The sequence below is a fragment of the Canis lupus genome, chromosome 21, assembly GCF_048164855.1.
Source record: "Canis lupus baileyi chromosome 21, mCanLup2.hap1, whole genome shotgun sequence".
NCBI lineage: Eukaryota > Metazoa > Chordata > Mammalia > Carnivora > Canidae > Canis > Canis lupus.
In genome coordinates this window covers 39924803-39938770 of record NC_132858.1, presented here as the reverse complement: position 1 = coordinate 39938770, position 13968 = coordinate 39924803, and the positions used below count along the sequence as shown (strand labels likewise).

General features: G+C 37.0%; 1 protein-coding gene across 2 annotated transcripts in view; it reads left to right on the top strand.

Annotated features, from left to right (window-relative positions):
• RELN (reelin) overlaps positions 1-13968 on the top strand; it is a 498553-nt gene that overhangs the window by 247834 nt on the left and 236751 nt on the right. For both annotated transcript variants that reach the window (XR_012014160.1, XM_072791484.1), the window contains exons 7-8: positions 124-220; positions 5289-5340. Coding sequence is in view for 1 of the 2 variants with exons in the window: in XM_072791484.1 (XP_072647585.1) it covers positions 124-220; positions 5289-5340 (149 nt within the window). In the remaining variant the exon portion in view is untranslated. The remainder of the gene's footprint in view (positions 1-123; positions 221-5288; positions 5341-13968) is intronic.

Here is a 13968-nt window from a genome sequence, read left to right as displayed (position 1 = left end):
TAACCTTCCTAAAAATGTTGATTTAAACTGAAAAACAGTGATTTATATCTTTCCTTACCTGAGCAATAGACCACTTTGTGCTACATAATTTTCAGACTGGGGGTGTGTTCTCTGTTCCCACAGGGTTGAATGTAAGAACTGTGAGACCGGAGAACAGTGTGGTGCAATTATGCATGGCAATGCTGTCACCTTCTGTGAGCCATATGGTCCGAGAGAATTGGTAAGTACATGCTATTTATGTACATTATTCCAAATACACTGTCTTTATGGAGCTTTTTGCCAACAAAAGGTTCTTTTATGCTCTTAAAAGCCATATGAAATTTTTCAGTATTATTTTTATTATGAATCCTATTATAAGTATCTCAAAATTGGGAGCAGTGGTTTTATACTTTATTTTCAAATGGAAGAATAAAGAATTCAGTAATAAAATGGGCAGCATCAATGGATACACATGGTGCATCATTGTGATCAGATGGCTTTTAAAAAATAAGGGTATGACATACATGTGACATATATGACACACAGATATATATATATATCATATTTAAATAATTTATGGCTTTATAAGTTCTTGTATAAAACTCCACTTTTAACCATCTTGTATTCTCTTTGCAAGCCAAAAATGTTAGATGAGTAACTCTATCACATTATTTCAAAACTTTGTGTTCTAAACACAAAGGAACTTCACTGAATTTTTTTTAAAAAGCTAAAGTGCACTGAACAAAATAGTTTTGAACAAATTTTGGGTTATGCCAAATTGTTTAGGAGCAGGTTACTTTCCCTTAATTTAGACTGATTAGACTTTGCTTGCCAAAGATAAGTTCTTGCATTGCACGGAAAATGAAACATGAACATTCTAAATTAAAAGTGATGAAACCACCAGCCATCAGTATTGCAGCTAATGAGCCTTTTGTTGTTATTTGGTTCTGGCAGAAAGACTACATTTCACATTCTTGAAAAAGGATATAAAAGCAATTGTTCTACTCTTGGCTCAATTTCTTTGTGAGAGATGTTCTACTTACAGCATCACAGCATCTTCTATGCTCTGCTTTTCTGATTTTCAGTTTGAGCTTCAGTGCTGCTTTTTTTCTCCCACATCTTCCTTATCATGGGACTTTTAGGTAACAGGTTGTATTTTTCAGCCCTACATCACACATTGTGTTTCAAATTCATTAACTTTAAAAGTGGCCAAAAGACTGGCTTCCACATTACAAAAGGGAGAAAGACTAGCTAGGCAATTAAAAGAAGATTTAGTTATCAAAGTGAAAGTCAATTAATTTTTATAACATGGTTCTTATTTTATGCTGCTTGAATACCCCTTTCATGGCAATGGATACATTTAATTTATTAAAGATACGAGCTGCAGAACATTGATAAATTGAAGAGTTTTTAGCTGAAATTAGAACACAAACAGAATTAATTGGATGCAAATTAAAATAATAGGTGCTCATAATTCAAGTCTCACAAGGTGTTATAATATTCCTGCAGACAAATGTGACTCTGGTAGTGAAGTTCTTCTTGAAAAAATAAATTTGCTAGTGCATTTTACATAATGTACCATGAGCGAATTAATGATCTATAAACCTTAAAATAAAATAAAACTTTAGTTAATTAAGCTTAGAATAAATGCCTTTTTTAGAATGTTCTCCCATTCAGTAATATTTCTGGAAATGCTTGGCAAGTTTTTTTTTTGTTTCTACTGGTAAATAAGAAATAAACATATCTAAAAATATAATGCCGAAGTTCATATTTCTGTAGCATAAAATCTTAAGTATCTAGTTTATTGTACCCATGTATATTTTAATCCTATTTTCACTGTTCCTCAGTTTATTTAGCATTAGAGTTTTTGTACCCAAATGGACTAGTTTTGATTTTTTTTTCTATAATTAATGTGAAATTAGCCTTTCAACTAAAACCAAAATACTCAAAGTAATTTTCTTCATCCAAGAAAGAAAAAAAAAAGACATATGTAGATTTCCATTCCCATCATAAGTATGAAGGATTGTGTTGTGGACTCCAAGGAAATAAAATGAAGATATAGGAATAACATCCACATTTTACACACTACCAACTTCTAATTTTCAATCATTTTTATGCTGCGTTGGTGTTTCAGGAGCAAAAATATATATTGTACCCAGGTTGTGTTTACAGAAGACAGATCAACTAAATGAAAAGGAAGGTATTTAGTTGTCAGTTCACAATTCTTATGAAAATTCAAATATTTGCTTGGCGCTCAAGACTGGATACAGTCAAAACTGTTGTCCCTGAGACTGATGAAAGGTAGCAGCCCCCCAAACATCACTTTTTAACAAATCTGCCTTCTTATATTTCATAAATTCAATTTTTGCTGAAGTTGTGAAACAGAGGATCACAGGCAAAGAATTTCCGTAAGCCTAATGCAATATCTTCCATAATGCCAGCAAGAGCATTTCCATTTTGTGAATTCAATCACATGGCATTTTATTTCAATAAAAGCCAGAGTCCGTGAGAGGCAGCATCTGCTGTCACTTGGGCACACCATGCATTTATGTTTCAGCTGCTGCTGTGCTGCAGCCCTCACACGTTTTATTTAACTCAGTAAGATCTCCATATTTTGAGGGATGGTACCCTAACTTTATTCATTTTGCTGATCTAAAGTGAAGGTGATGAGGAATCCATTTATCTACTCCTTTAAGAGAAAATGTGCTCCCTCAGAGCATGAAACAAGTTGGTTATGTGACCCCCTCTTGTTGTTATTGTTGTTTTTAAGAAATTACTTGTTGAATTATTCTCATATATTTTGAAATGTATTTTAGTTGCAAGGAGAAGTTTGGGCTAAAACAGGATCAAGTCCCCAAAAATTTTGCAGGGAAGATGTGCAGAATCAATAGCCTCACCTATAGTGAGTTCATATTCATTTTGTGATTGTACTAATTTTCTGTGATTTGGAGTCTATTTGATAATTTAAGACCACTGAAATTTGATAGGAGAAAAGTTCTGTCAGACATTCATAATCGCTGTATTATTTATCAAAAGCCATGTAAAAGGTCTTTCGTTTTCAGAATGTTAGATGTAAAGACTTAATAACTTTGCAAACTAAAATTACATATGTGAACTCAAGGCTAACAACTAATTTATAGGACCCAAATGTAAACATAGGTCAACAGACTTTATAGGCAATGCTTCCTATTACTTTTTTCTCTTCGTCTTTCCTATTCCTTCTTGTAGCCAACACTTTTACTAATGAGCTAAATGAGTAAAGCCAAAGAAATGACAGTTAACCATTGTATCAGTCCTTAGCGTCCCTGGTGGAGAAAAAAAATTGTAGAATCAATGACTAATCTAGGTCCAGGATCACTCACTCTCAGTAAGCACATGTAATTTGAAATTTGGCCAAATTCCAAGCAACTTGCTGTTTGCTAGTGGTGGTCATGTCTGTGGAATTTCATCATGCAGGTGACATAGCATCATTTATTCCACCAGCAGGATAAGTATCTCAGACTCTCTAGTCTGTTTCATGCACTACCTTAGCCATAAGCATGGTGCTTTTAGTTTATAGGAAACCATTGTTTCAAAGAACTTATATTCAGGAGCGTTTCATGATTCACCTGGGAATCTACTCAATTATATAAAATCAGAGGTGGAAAGAACATTCATTCAATTTATGTGAAAACTTCAAAAATTTTCATGTACCTCTTTGGACTGTAAGATCAACTTATCCAAATGGAAAACTTATGAGGACAAATAATTGAAGTTACTGTAAAAATTATGGGAAAAAAAACCCAGATGCCTTTTAAAAGAATCTTAAAAAGGAGCTAGTATCCTAGTTATTTAAAGAAAATTATCTCAGTGCATTTTTCTCTAATGACTCTGGTTGAGGGGAAGAGAGCAGGAAACAGGGCTTTGGGCATGGTGGGCCAGTTTTCTTTTAGCAGATAATCTGTGATAATGAGGGATTGAAATTAAACAGAATTTCCTCTGACACCCTGACATCAGTGATTTTTGCTATATTTAAAATCAATTAGGAGCTGGTATTTAACAATTTGTAAACTATTTCTCTTGACCTCCCCTCTTTTACCTGCTTCCTCATGAATTTTAAAGTCACATATTTAAAGCATACATTCAGTCATCTTTCCAAATTGCATTGTAGAAATGGGAAGCATACCTCTGATCTTTGGATACTCACAGCTCGGCTGAATCCTGGCAAAACAAGATGCTTGCTCACTCGTTTTCCCAGTAGTTTCCACAGCAGTTCATCAACTGGCTATTTCCTGACCCTTCCACAGTTGTGGACTCCAGCACATGGGAGCCAAATAACATGCAGGGATAAATCTAAGGATAATATTATGACATATAAGAAGCAGAAGTAAGACTGCCTACTGGTTTTGCCATGGTAAAAACCCAGTTGTACCCTTTATAATTTACAGACACTGCATGGGAGGCATCCCATACATTAGCTTACAGGGCCAGGAACCCAACAAGAGAGTCATTGAAAATGAGAACTCTAATTCTCATCCCATTTGAGCAGGTATAGGTCAAAGTCACTGCTCCACAAAATAAAGAAATACTTTATTAAATTTTTTTCAAATTAAATAAGGTACCATTCCTCTTTCAAAAGGGGGAAAATTGTTGAAGGATGCTTCTTCATGAGATTTAAAGGAAAGTGGTAGAAATGTGTTGGAAGGGTATTTCTAGACCCTTAATTATGATTACTTCTTTTGGAGAGGTAACAGTTTTATTGAGAAATAATCCACATATTCCACAATTCATTAATGTAAAATATAGAATTCAAGGCTTTGAATTTATTCACAGAATGAGGCACTCATTTACCACAATCAACTTTAGAACATCTCGTCGTCCCCTATCAAAGTGCTATACCCTTTAGCTGTTTATTTCTATTTAGTTTTCAGGATAATCTTGTTCTCATCATTTGCTTTTAATTTACCTCCCAGTTTTTGTTTGGGAGTCTTTTGATGGTGTTTGCTTTGGGCTCTAGACCCGCTGGTGTAGGATGGAGGGGAGGTTGAAGGGAAGTGGAGGGGCCTGTGTTAAGTGCCCTCACAAGATTACCGGGCAGATCACACTAAAAATGGTTTTTGACAGGACCCTGAGACATGTGCCTGGAGTGCCTACATCAGGATCTTTCAGCCTTATTTCCCGCAGGGCACCATGAAATGCATCTAGGTTCAGACATACCGATGAAAATAAGCTAACCACCAGATAAATACAACCTCTGTTTATGGCTCCTTTCTTTCCTTTCTCCTCCTGTCTTTCTGTCTTGTCTTATTTTGGTATATTCCTTTTTCTAGATTACCACAAGCCTTAATACAACAACTGCCTCTGTCCTCCAATTTTCCATTGGTAAGTATTTTTAGCAATTATAGCAATTTAGCTTGGAAGTGTATGTTTTAATCATAGTGTCCCATCTAGTGCCAAATGCTTTTAGATTTGGAGAAGACTCTGTCTTAGCGTTGCTGTAAATAACATAAAACATTTTTTCAATGAAATTAAAAATTGTAAATGCTGCATTCTGTTCTCACTTCTCTCCAGCAGGGAGCGGTATTTAAGAATGATATAGATAATCCAAAATGTTTTAAAGTGACTTATGTATGGATTTTGAATGCTTGGGATGAGACTCTTAGGGCAGAATTACCTTACTGGTTGTGTTTTGCTCGGATTAGGATTGAAATATGTTAAATTTCCTGCAATTTTATTGGCTGGTAGTGAAAGAGACAATTATTGTTGCCTGAGAGAAACCAATTAGGGCTTCATGTCTGACATAAATATTCTGTTTAATTCAGACATGGATAATTTTTAAATGACTGTATCTGGCAATATTTCTTTTAAGTGCTTTTATATTAGAGCTAAAAATTGCTACCCCAAAATAAAGAACCTCCCAATCAAGTGTGTTCAGCTTTGCTGTCTATATTATCTTCCATTCTAATCTCTAAAGGCATAGATTAATTAATAACACAGACAAATTTCCAATAGGAATGTTCTAGGTAAAGAAAGATACTGCCTTCTAGAAGGGGGCTAGTTTTATTGATCTTGGTCCTGTAACACTGGCCTCTGCCTGTGACGTGAAGATGCTGGCAGCTGCGCCCCCAGCGAAGGGAATAGTTTCCTTCATTCACTGTGTCCCATCCCTCCTCCCACCCCTCACCCCACAGTCTTCACCCTCTTGTCTTTGGAAAACCACCATTAGCAAAATAACTGTTCCCCTCAGTAGCTTCTCCTCCTGATCTCAAAGTGGTGTTCTCACAGCCAGGAGCTCACTGTGGGTGATTGTGCCTGAGAGCAGTTTTCTTTAAGCCTTGCACTTGTCACCGTCTCATCTGCGTGCCTCATTGAAGCTTCTGTAGGTATTATGTGAAACTACCCAAATTACAGTTGGGTTGTTTTCTTCTCACGTCAATAGCATGACTACAACAATTTACAGACTGTTCAGAGGTTCATATGTGGTCATAAGGAAAGCGTTAGCAAAAACAAAATAATGAGTCTTTTCTTTTATGAGAGTTTTCTTTGATCTATTAGCAAGTGTATCCTAAATTTTGTGGGATGAGCGTGTAAGACTTTTATAATAAGAAACAAATGAAGTTCATGTTTATGAAAGTTGTGGTGCTACAAAAACAACTTTCTAAAAAAACTCTAGCATGACATGCAAATGACTTAGAGGTTCTTAACCAGAATCAATGTGTTTAAATTTATTGTGCTATTAATATAAAAAAATATGCTGAAAATGCTATCCTGTTTATCTATATTCCAAGTATTTATTCTAAACTTTTTGTTAGGGAAATGAACATTAAATTCAGATATTATTTCCAACCAATTAAAGAATACAAGAGAATATTCTTTATATGCTTCAGAGTTCTACTAGTATTTGAATTTTATTCAAGGTAGGTAGGAATTTTATGAAATTCCAATGAAACTATCCTGCCTTAAAGGGGGACAAAAAAATTCTATTTTTATAAATTGTAAAGAATATACTATGGAGCTGGTGGAGATTAATTCCCTCTTCTATTACTATCACCCTACCGTGAGCAACAGAGCTGATGACACAGGGGTAGGAAGGGGAGCTAATCAGAGGGTGCAGGGTCCGGTCCCTGAAATCCCAAAGCCAGAGCAAGCACCATGACCAAGGGGTTGGGACTAGAACTAAACACATGCCTTAGCAAGAGCCCTTGACTTCACTGCAAACAAGGAACTGTAGTTGACCAGGCCAGAAAGCAGCTTGTATTATGTAAGGCATGGATTTGAGGCCTACGTTAGAAAACTGGAAGAGTAACAGAACCAGGAAGCTAGAAGAGATCAATAGATGGAGAGATGACAGACAGATTAAAAATATCTCACGTTTATAAACAAAAAGTATACTTAGAAACCTTTTTTGAGTGGCAGTTTTAGAATCAAAAGTGAAATTTTAACACATTGTTTGGGAATGAAACAAAATATTTGTGAAAAATTATAACTGATTGCTTAGGACTTCCCTGGGGCATTTGCTTACTGCATTTTGAGAATAAAAATCTTGGGCAGTAAGAAGGATTAGGGTGGCTGAGAAACAACGAGTGGCACAGTGTTAGCTGGATGGCATATGCTGGTAAATGGTCAGTACAGTAGAGTGGGCGCAACTTTTCAGAAATGGTTTCCTGTACATCATTATGAGTGCTTGGTGGTCGCATTATTCTCTTTAATGGATGGTGTGGGGCTAGATAGGGGCACACATCCTGAGCTTTACAAGTCCCAAAATGACCAAATACCGAAGTAGCAAATGTGGTCAAGTAGCAGCCATTGCATTTACACTCAGTTCAAAAATTATATTGCACATGTTATTAAAAAAAACAATGTAAGTAGACAACCCAACATTTATATTTCTTTGTGTGTTGAGAGAATTATCCAAGTCTATACTAATGGTTAATATGATCAGATTTCCTATCACTCCTTGGAAGTCCTTAAGGATGTTAAATGTTCATTGTGTAGGGTGATGATTTGGATGTAATACGGTCAATTTTCTAGTGAACTCTGTCATTATCTACAGCTTTAGTGATGAATTGCATTCATGATTATGGGCATATAGCCACAATTAAGTAAGTTGTTGCCTTGATACTTTTATACTGCTCTTGTAAACATTTTCATTCTATCATAAGCGTTATCCAACAGAATCCCAAGTACCTCAGAGCTACGTGTTCAGAAATATCTTAAATTACCAAACATGTCAAATAAACTCTTCTATGCTACAGTGTAACAGCAGTGCCCTCCAACCCTTTCTAAGTACATAAACATATACACATACAGACATTTGCGCACACGCATGTGTAAATATATGCGTAAGTATACAGGCTGTCTTCACCAATGAGTTTTGAAGTTAAAGCATCCTGAAAGCACAGCTCCACAACCTGAAATTTATCATGTTATCAATAGCTAAACCATCTTGAAAAGTGTCCTAAAATGTTTACAGAAGAACTTTTCATTTTTCCATTCCAATGAAAGATCTCATATCCATGTCTGTGCTGAAGCATTGATCTGCTACACTCCTCACTCAATTCATTCAAGTCACCTAGTGGAATTTATGGTTGTAGCCTTAGAGATATTTACCCATTTCCTTTAGATTTCCTCTGGGATAGGGAAGGAAAATTTGAGATGATGTCCTTGCACACCATTATCTTACAGATGCCTCCCAACTCCGCTTTCTCAGACAGGATCCTGGGGTCAAGGGAAGCACTGAGTGCTTTGTATCCTTCATTCACTTCACAAGATTTCACTGAGTATTTGCTGTGTTCCCAGCCTTTTCCTGAATTAACTAACTATAGAAAGACAGAGAGAGAAATCAGAGGGTTTTATGGTACTTAGTAGTTTGGTAGAAGGCTCTGGATGCACACAGAGCAGGAAACCTCTAGAGAGCTGCAGGAATGCTATAAACAGAGATGGACATGTGTACAGGTCCTATGGGGGCAGGTCCTCAGAGCAGAGCAGGTCAGGAAGGCTTCTTAAAGAGGAGAATCCCTGAAAGCCGACGACATGAGTCACTGGAAGGACAAAGATTTTCTAGGTGAGGAGAAAGACTGACTCAAGCAATACCTAGGGTGGGAACATGAGCACCTTCCCGGAGCAGAAGGTCTGGCCAGGGGTGGCTGTGGTCAATGTCAGATAAAATCAGGTCCATTTGAAGAATTATTCTTCATTGGTTGGGGATTTTAAACTTACTTAAAAGTCAATAGAAGTCAGAAATGGGGGCATGTGGGTGGCTCAGTCAGTTAAGCACCTGCGTTCAGCTCAGGTCATAATCCCAGTGTCCTGGGATTGAGTCACGCCCTGCTCAGTGGGGAGTCTGCTTCTCCTCATTTCCATTCATGTTCTCTCTGTCTCTCTCAAATAAATAAGGTCTTTAAAAAAAAGAAAGAAAGAAAGAAAGAAAAGAAAAAGGAAGAAGCCTGAAATGGCCTCTTTCTCTCTTGAGCAATAAAAATATAGTGAAATTAATTCTTAAGAAAGACCATTTGGACAGTTGTGTTAAGAGTCAGACTTGTCTCTTCCTTGATATAAATCTGCATGGATTCATTCACTCAATAAGATCTTGCCAAGTACTGTGCTTGTGCAGTTTAGCCTAGCTCTTTCTTCAGATTAATAGAATTTGTAGGCCAAATGGGGATTAAAGGTAAAGCATTTAAAAACATATGCCATAAAGAACAGAGTTTGGCTTGGGAAGTAAATCTGTCTTGTCCGTCATGTTATTCTCAGCCCGTAGCCCAGGGACTCAAACTAAGTAGATGCTCGTAAATGTTTCTTGCCTGAGTGGCAAGTAACTATTACAGAGACATCTGTAATAGTACATAACCAAGTGCTGAATTGGTTCGATGCCGATATTTCATGTCAAGAGAGGATTTGGGCATGGTGATCTGAGGACCTCAGTCAGTGGAAATGTTGACCCAGAAGGAAACATTAAATCACCAATAAGTTACGCTTTTAGTGAAGCCAGAGGACAATAATATATATCCATGTATTGATCAGTTTGTTATTAGTGAACCAGCTAGAATCTATTACTTGTTCATAATTTATAGAATTAGTACCTTTTTCCTTTGGCTTTACTTATGAATATCCTGAGATTTAGGGTTTTCTGTGGGCATTTTTTTTTACTGTCTTTTTCTCGTTTGTTTTTAACCATCTCAAGACAGGAGGCAGTCATTAAATCATAAATGTTTTATATTTACAGATTAAAATATGACAGTGTCCTTAGGCCTGATTTGTTCTCTTATGCACTATGTGTGCTACAGAGTCTCTGAGATAAATGAGAGCTTCTCACTTTGTGTGAGTGTAGTTTGAAAAATAAATACTAGAAAATAAGAGAAGTTTGAGGTACTATTATTGGTGCATTGGAATATGCTTTGTAAAAGAAAAGAGATCTTACATTTTATTTTTATTTTTTCTTAATAGATATAATGAATAAAATGCTACTTGTATGAGGTATTATATTGCATTTATCATAAGGGAAGCAGCTTTTCCCTCAAGCCTAGTTCATAAACATCTTAATTACTTAGAACTTGATCCAATAGAGAAAGTCTCTCTCTACTCTCAGAACAGCTAATTCAGAGGGAGGAAAAATTGAGCCCTCCATGTCTTGGTAGGAATTATTCATTTCCTCTGTGAGCTTCCTGAGATATGTTTCTAAATTAGACTCTCATTTTTTTCAGGAGTCACTCTCCTTGGTAAGTGAGTAAAACCTTGGGGAATTTGTTATGAAATAGTGAAAACCTCTTCTAAAAACATAATCTCTAAGAATGAGACAAACAAAATCTCTGATGACTTGAGCTCAAAACAAATATTAATAAAGTACAGAAGTTTAGAAGAATTTTATGGTGAAATTAGTTTAATACATATGAATTTAAGGTTAAATAACATGTTTATTTGATTGTAAGATTCTTGGATATAAAAGATATTAAGATAAGACTTGTTTATGACTTGAGTTTTAGATCTTCAAAGACCTATATTAACACAAAAACCAAAATCTTTATATATAGAACACCTCTGTGTTATCCAGATTCAATAAATAAAGGTTTGGAAGTGATTATAATTCAGGTTATTTTGCTTCTTCATTATGGAGTTTCTTTTCCTTTTTGGGGACTGTATATTTTAAAAGACCAGTTTAAATAAACTTTATGTATATCTCAAATCCACCTCACCCCAAATTCTGAAGTCCTCTTTTAAGTTATAAAAGAGCAATAGTCTCAAATATTGTAAAATTCTACTAAGCATAAGGTTCTGGCAAAGATTATTGAGATGAATTAGATGTGTTCTTGAATAATTACAATTGATAACTAAATAATTATCATTATGTGAAATAAAATACAATCTGAAAGGTACTGTACCCTTTTCCCTTTGAAATATTTAATTCTTTGTCACTCAGCTTGATGAGGCTTAAAAAATAAATATCAGCAATTCATTCATAAATATGTTCTACTAAAATTTATTGAAGGCTGTTCTAGTAGGAGGAGTAGAAGCAGTAAACTATAAGACAAGAGGAAATGGATTGTTGGTATAGACTAACTGGTCTCTTCTATGAAAACTCAGCTCATGCTCCTAGCCTGGTATCTCTGACCCCCACTTCCTCTGTATATTATCATGCCTACTTCACTCTGCTTTGATTTATACACCAGTCATTTCTGTACATCCACTTTCACCCTTTAAAGCTTAACTGTTTAAAGCCCTTGAGGACTAAGCAGTGAACAAGTATCCTCTTTGTTTATAGGGCAGAATTTTGCTCACAACTAGAACTAAATAACTGTGGACTGTATCGGATTAAATTCATGGTTGGAAAGAGACTCAGTGATACTCCACACCGGTGCTCAGTACTATACCCACTCTTGACTGCTGAGGCAAGGAAGCAAGCTGAATGAGATCCATGGGCAATATTAGAACTTGAGCCAGCAATTTTCATCTTCTTATCAATCAAGGACTCTTGATCAGGAATTCTTTCAGGGAGATCTTTAGGATGTATACCATATTTATGTGATGTGTCTGCATCCACTGTGGAGAAAGCCAAACCCAAGACACTGCCTAACTGGCAAGGATTTTATTTATTAAAGAGATGGTTGGAAGGAGAGTCCACATGTGAGAAGAAGCCAAGGAAGGGTGCAGACTACAGAGCAGAGTGAGAGCACAGCCTGTTGGAAAATCCAGACACAGGGAGGTCGAGAGGCAGGATTCTATCATTTGGGAGGGAGACTGGTAAGAGCAGGTGTAGTACTGCTCCCAAGGCAGAGTGCCACAAAGAAGTTTAGAGAGATGGAAGCCTGTAGGAGGACAAGACAAGGACTATTCTATGACCTGAAGATCAAGGTCAAAGCCAGAACTGCAGCAGGGGTGGTAATGCTGAGTTTCCAGATTGCTGGGGGTGGGGAGGGACAGTACTTAACACCTGCTGCCTAAGATGGGGACCAGTCCTCCCAGAAAATGAGTCGGACCCGACCACTAGGGCTAGGTTGTATGGCCTTAGCCCTAGGAAAAGAAGGGCTACTTGGCAGGGAACCTGGCAAAGCCTGGCACATTTTGCATTTCTCTTCCTTCTATTTCTCCCAGCATAGGATCTGATGGAAGCTCTACGCTGTGGGCTTGGGAGGAAATGTGCAAAAGGGGTAGACATCCAGAAGTAGCTGGAAATAGCATGGTATTCCCTAAATTGGGAGAGAGTTGCTTCCTTTCTTCCTTATGATAGGAGTGGCAGTAAAGAGGAAAAAATAAATATTTTGGAAGTGAGGGCGTGGGGATAGGGCTGAAAGGGAGAAAGGTACAAAAGGGGAGGAGGACAGCTGTTCATTTTATATCCTGTGGTCATTGTCCATCTGCCATCAACTGAAAGAAGTCACCTAATGAGGTTCGGGGATTTCAGCCAAAGAAGTGACTAAGGGGCAAAATATTAAGTACAATAAATCACGTACTGTCACATTTATTCAGCAAGAAAGGTTTGTAGATCCAGTAGCCTGTTTACTAATAAAGTCCGTCAAAACAGAATTTCTTGCCAGTTGCCTCATTCTAAAAATAAATACAAAACAGAAGGTGAGGACAAGTCACTTTGAAAACCCAGCTCTTTTTCTACATCAGAAAAGTTTTTCGAGTTTAAAGGAACCCTGTTTTCAGTGTTTGAGGATTTTAGTGTTTTGAGAATTTTACTATTCTACTTTACCTCTCTTAATCCTTAATTTCAGTCTTTAGTAAATCCTTTAAATGGAAATGTCACTTCCATATAGTGGTCCATCTCTCAGTACTGTCCTTGAAAAATGCTTCTTCAGTTAAAAATATGCTACATACCCCCCAAGGGCATTTTTTGTGGGCAAAACAGAGGTATAGACATAAACTCCATACTTATTTGAAATTGATTATTTGACCTTTTGAGACAATCAAAGATTTTGGACATGTTGATTTCTCTAAGCTGACAATTTTCACTAATAAAATAATGATTTATCTCAACTCCGGTCATCATATTTTACCAAAATTGAATTCATTTGCTCTTGACAGATCCAAGAGTTATTTGAGGATTTCCTCTCGTGTGGAATGGACCTGTTCTTAATTAAAGTCATATCTGTGGGCCCCTTCCTTTCAGTCACAATTCCAATCCCTGTCATTTGGGACTGAGAAGCCCCAGGATGCTTCCCAGCACTGCCACAAAGCATTATCCGATACAGTAACCATTTTTTTTTCCTTCCCTGCCTCTTACCCACAAATCAGACTGCTGCCCCTTTGGCTACAGCCCCCGAACCCCAGCAAGACATGAGCTGCTGTCTCTACAGACCCAGGCCAGGCACATCAAGCCTATATGGCAGTGAGGTTGAAGCAACCCTGCATGGCAGGATCTGTAGGCACAGTGAGACATGGGACAGCAGCTAACAGGATGCCTCTGAGAAGTGGGAGAGACCATTGGCTTGGCCAAATGCAGCACTCTCTGTGAGCCATTCTGCCTGTATTTGATCTACCCATGGTCTGAGAATTCGTGAAATAGTCCAC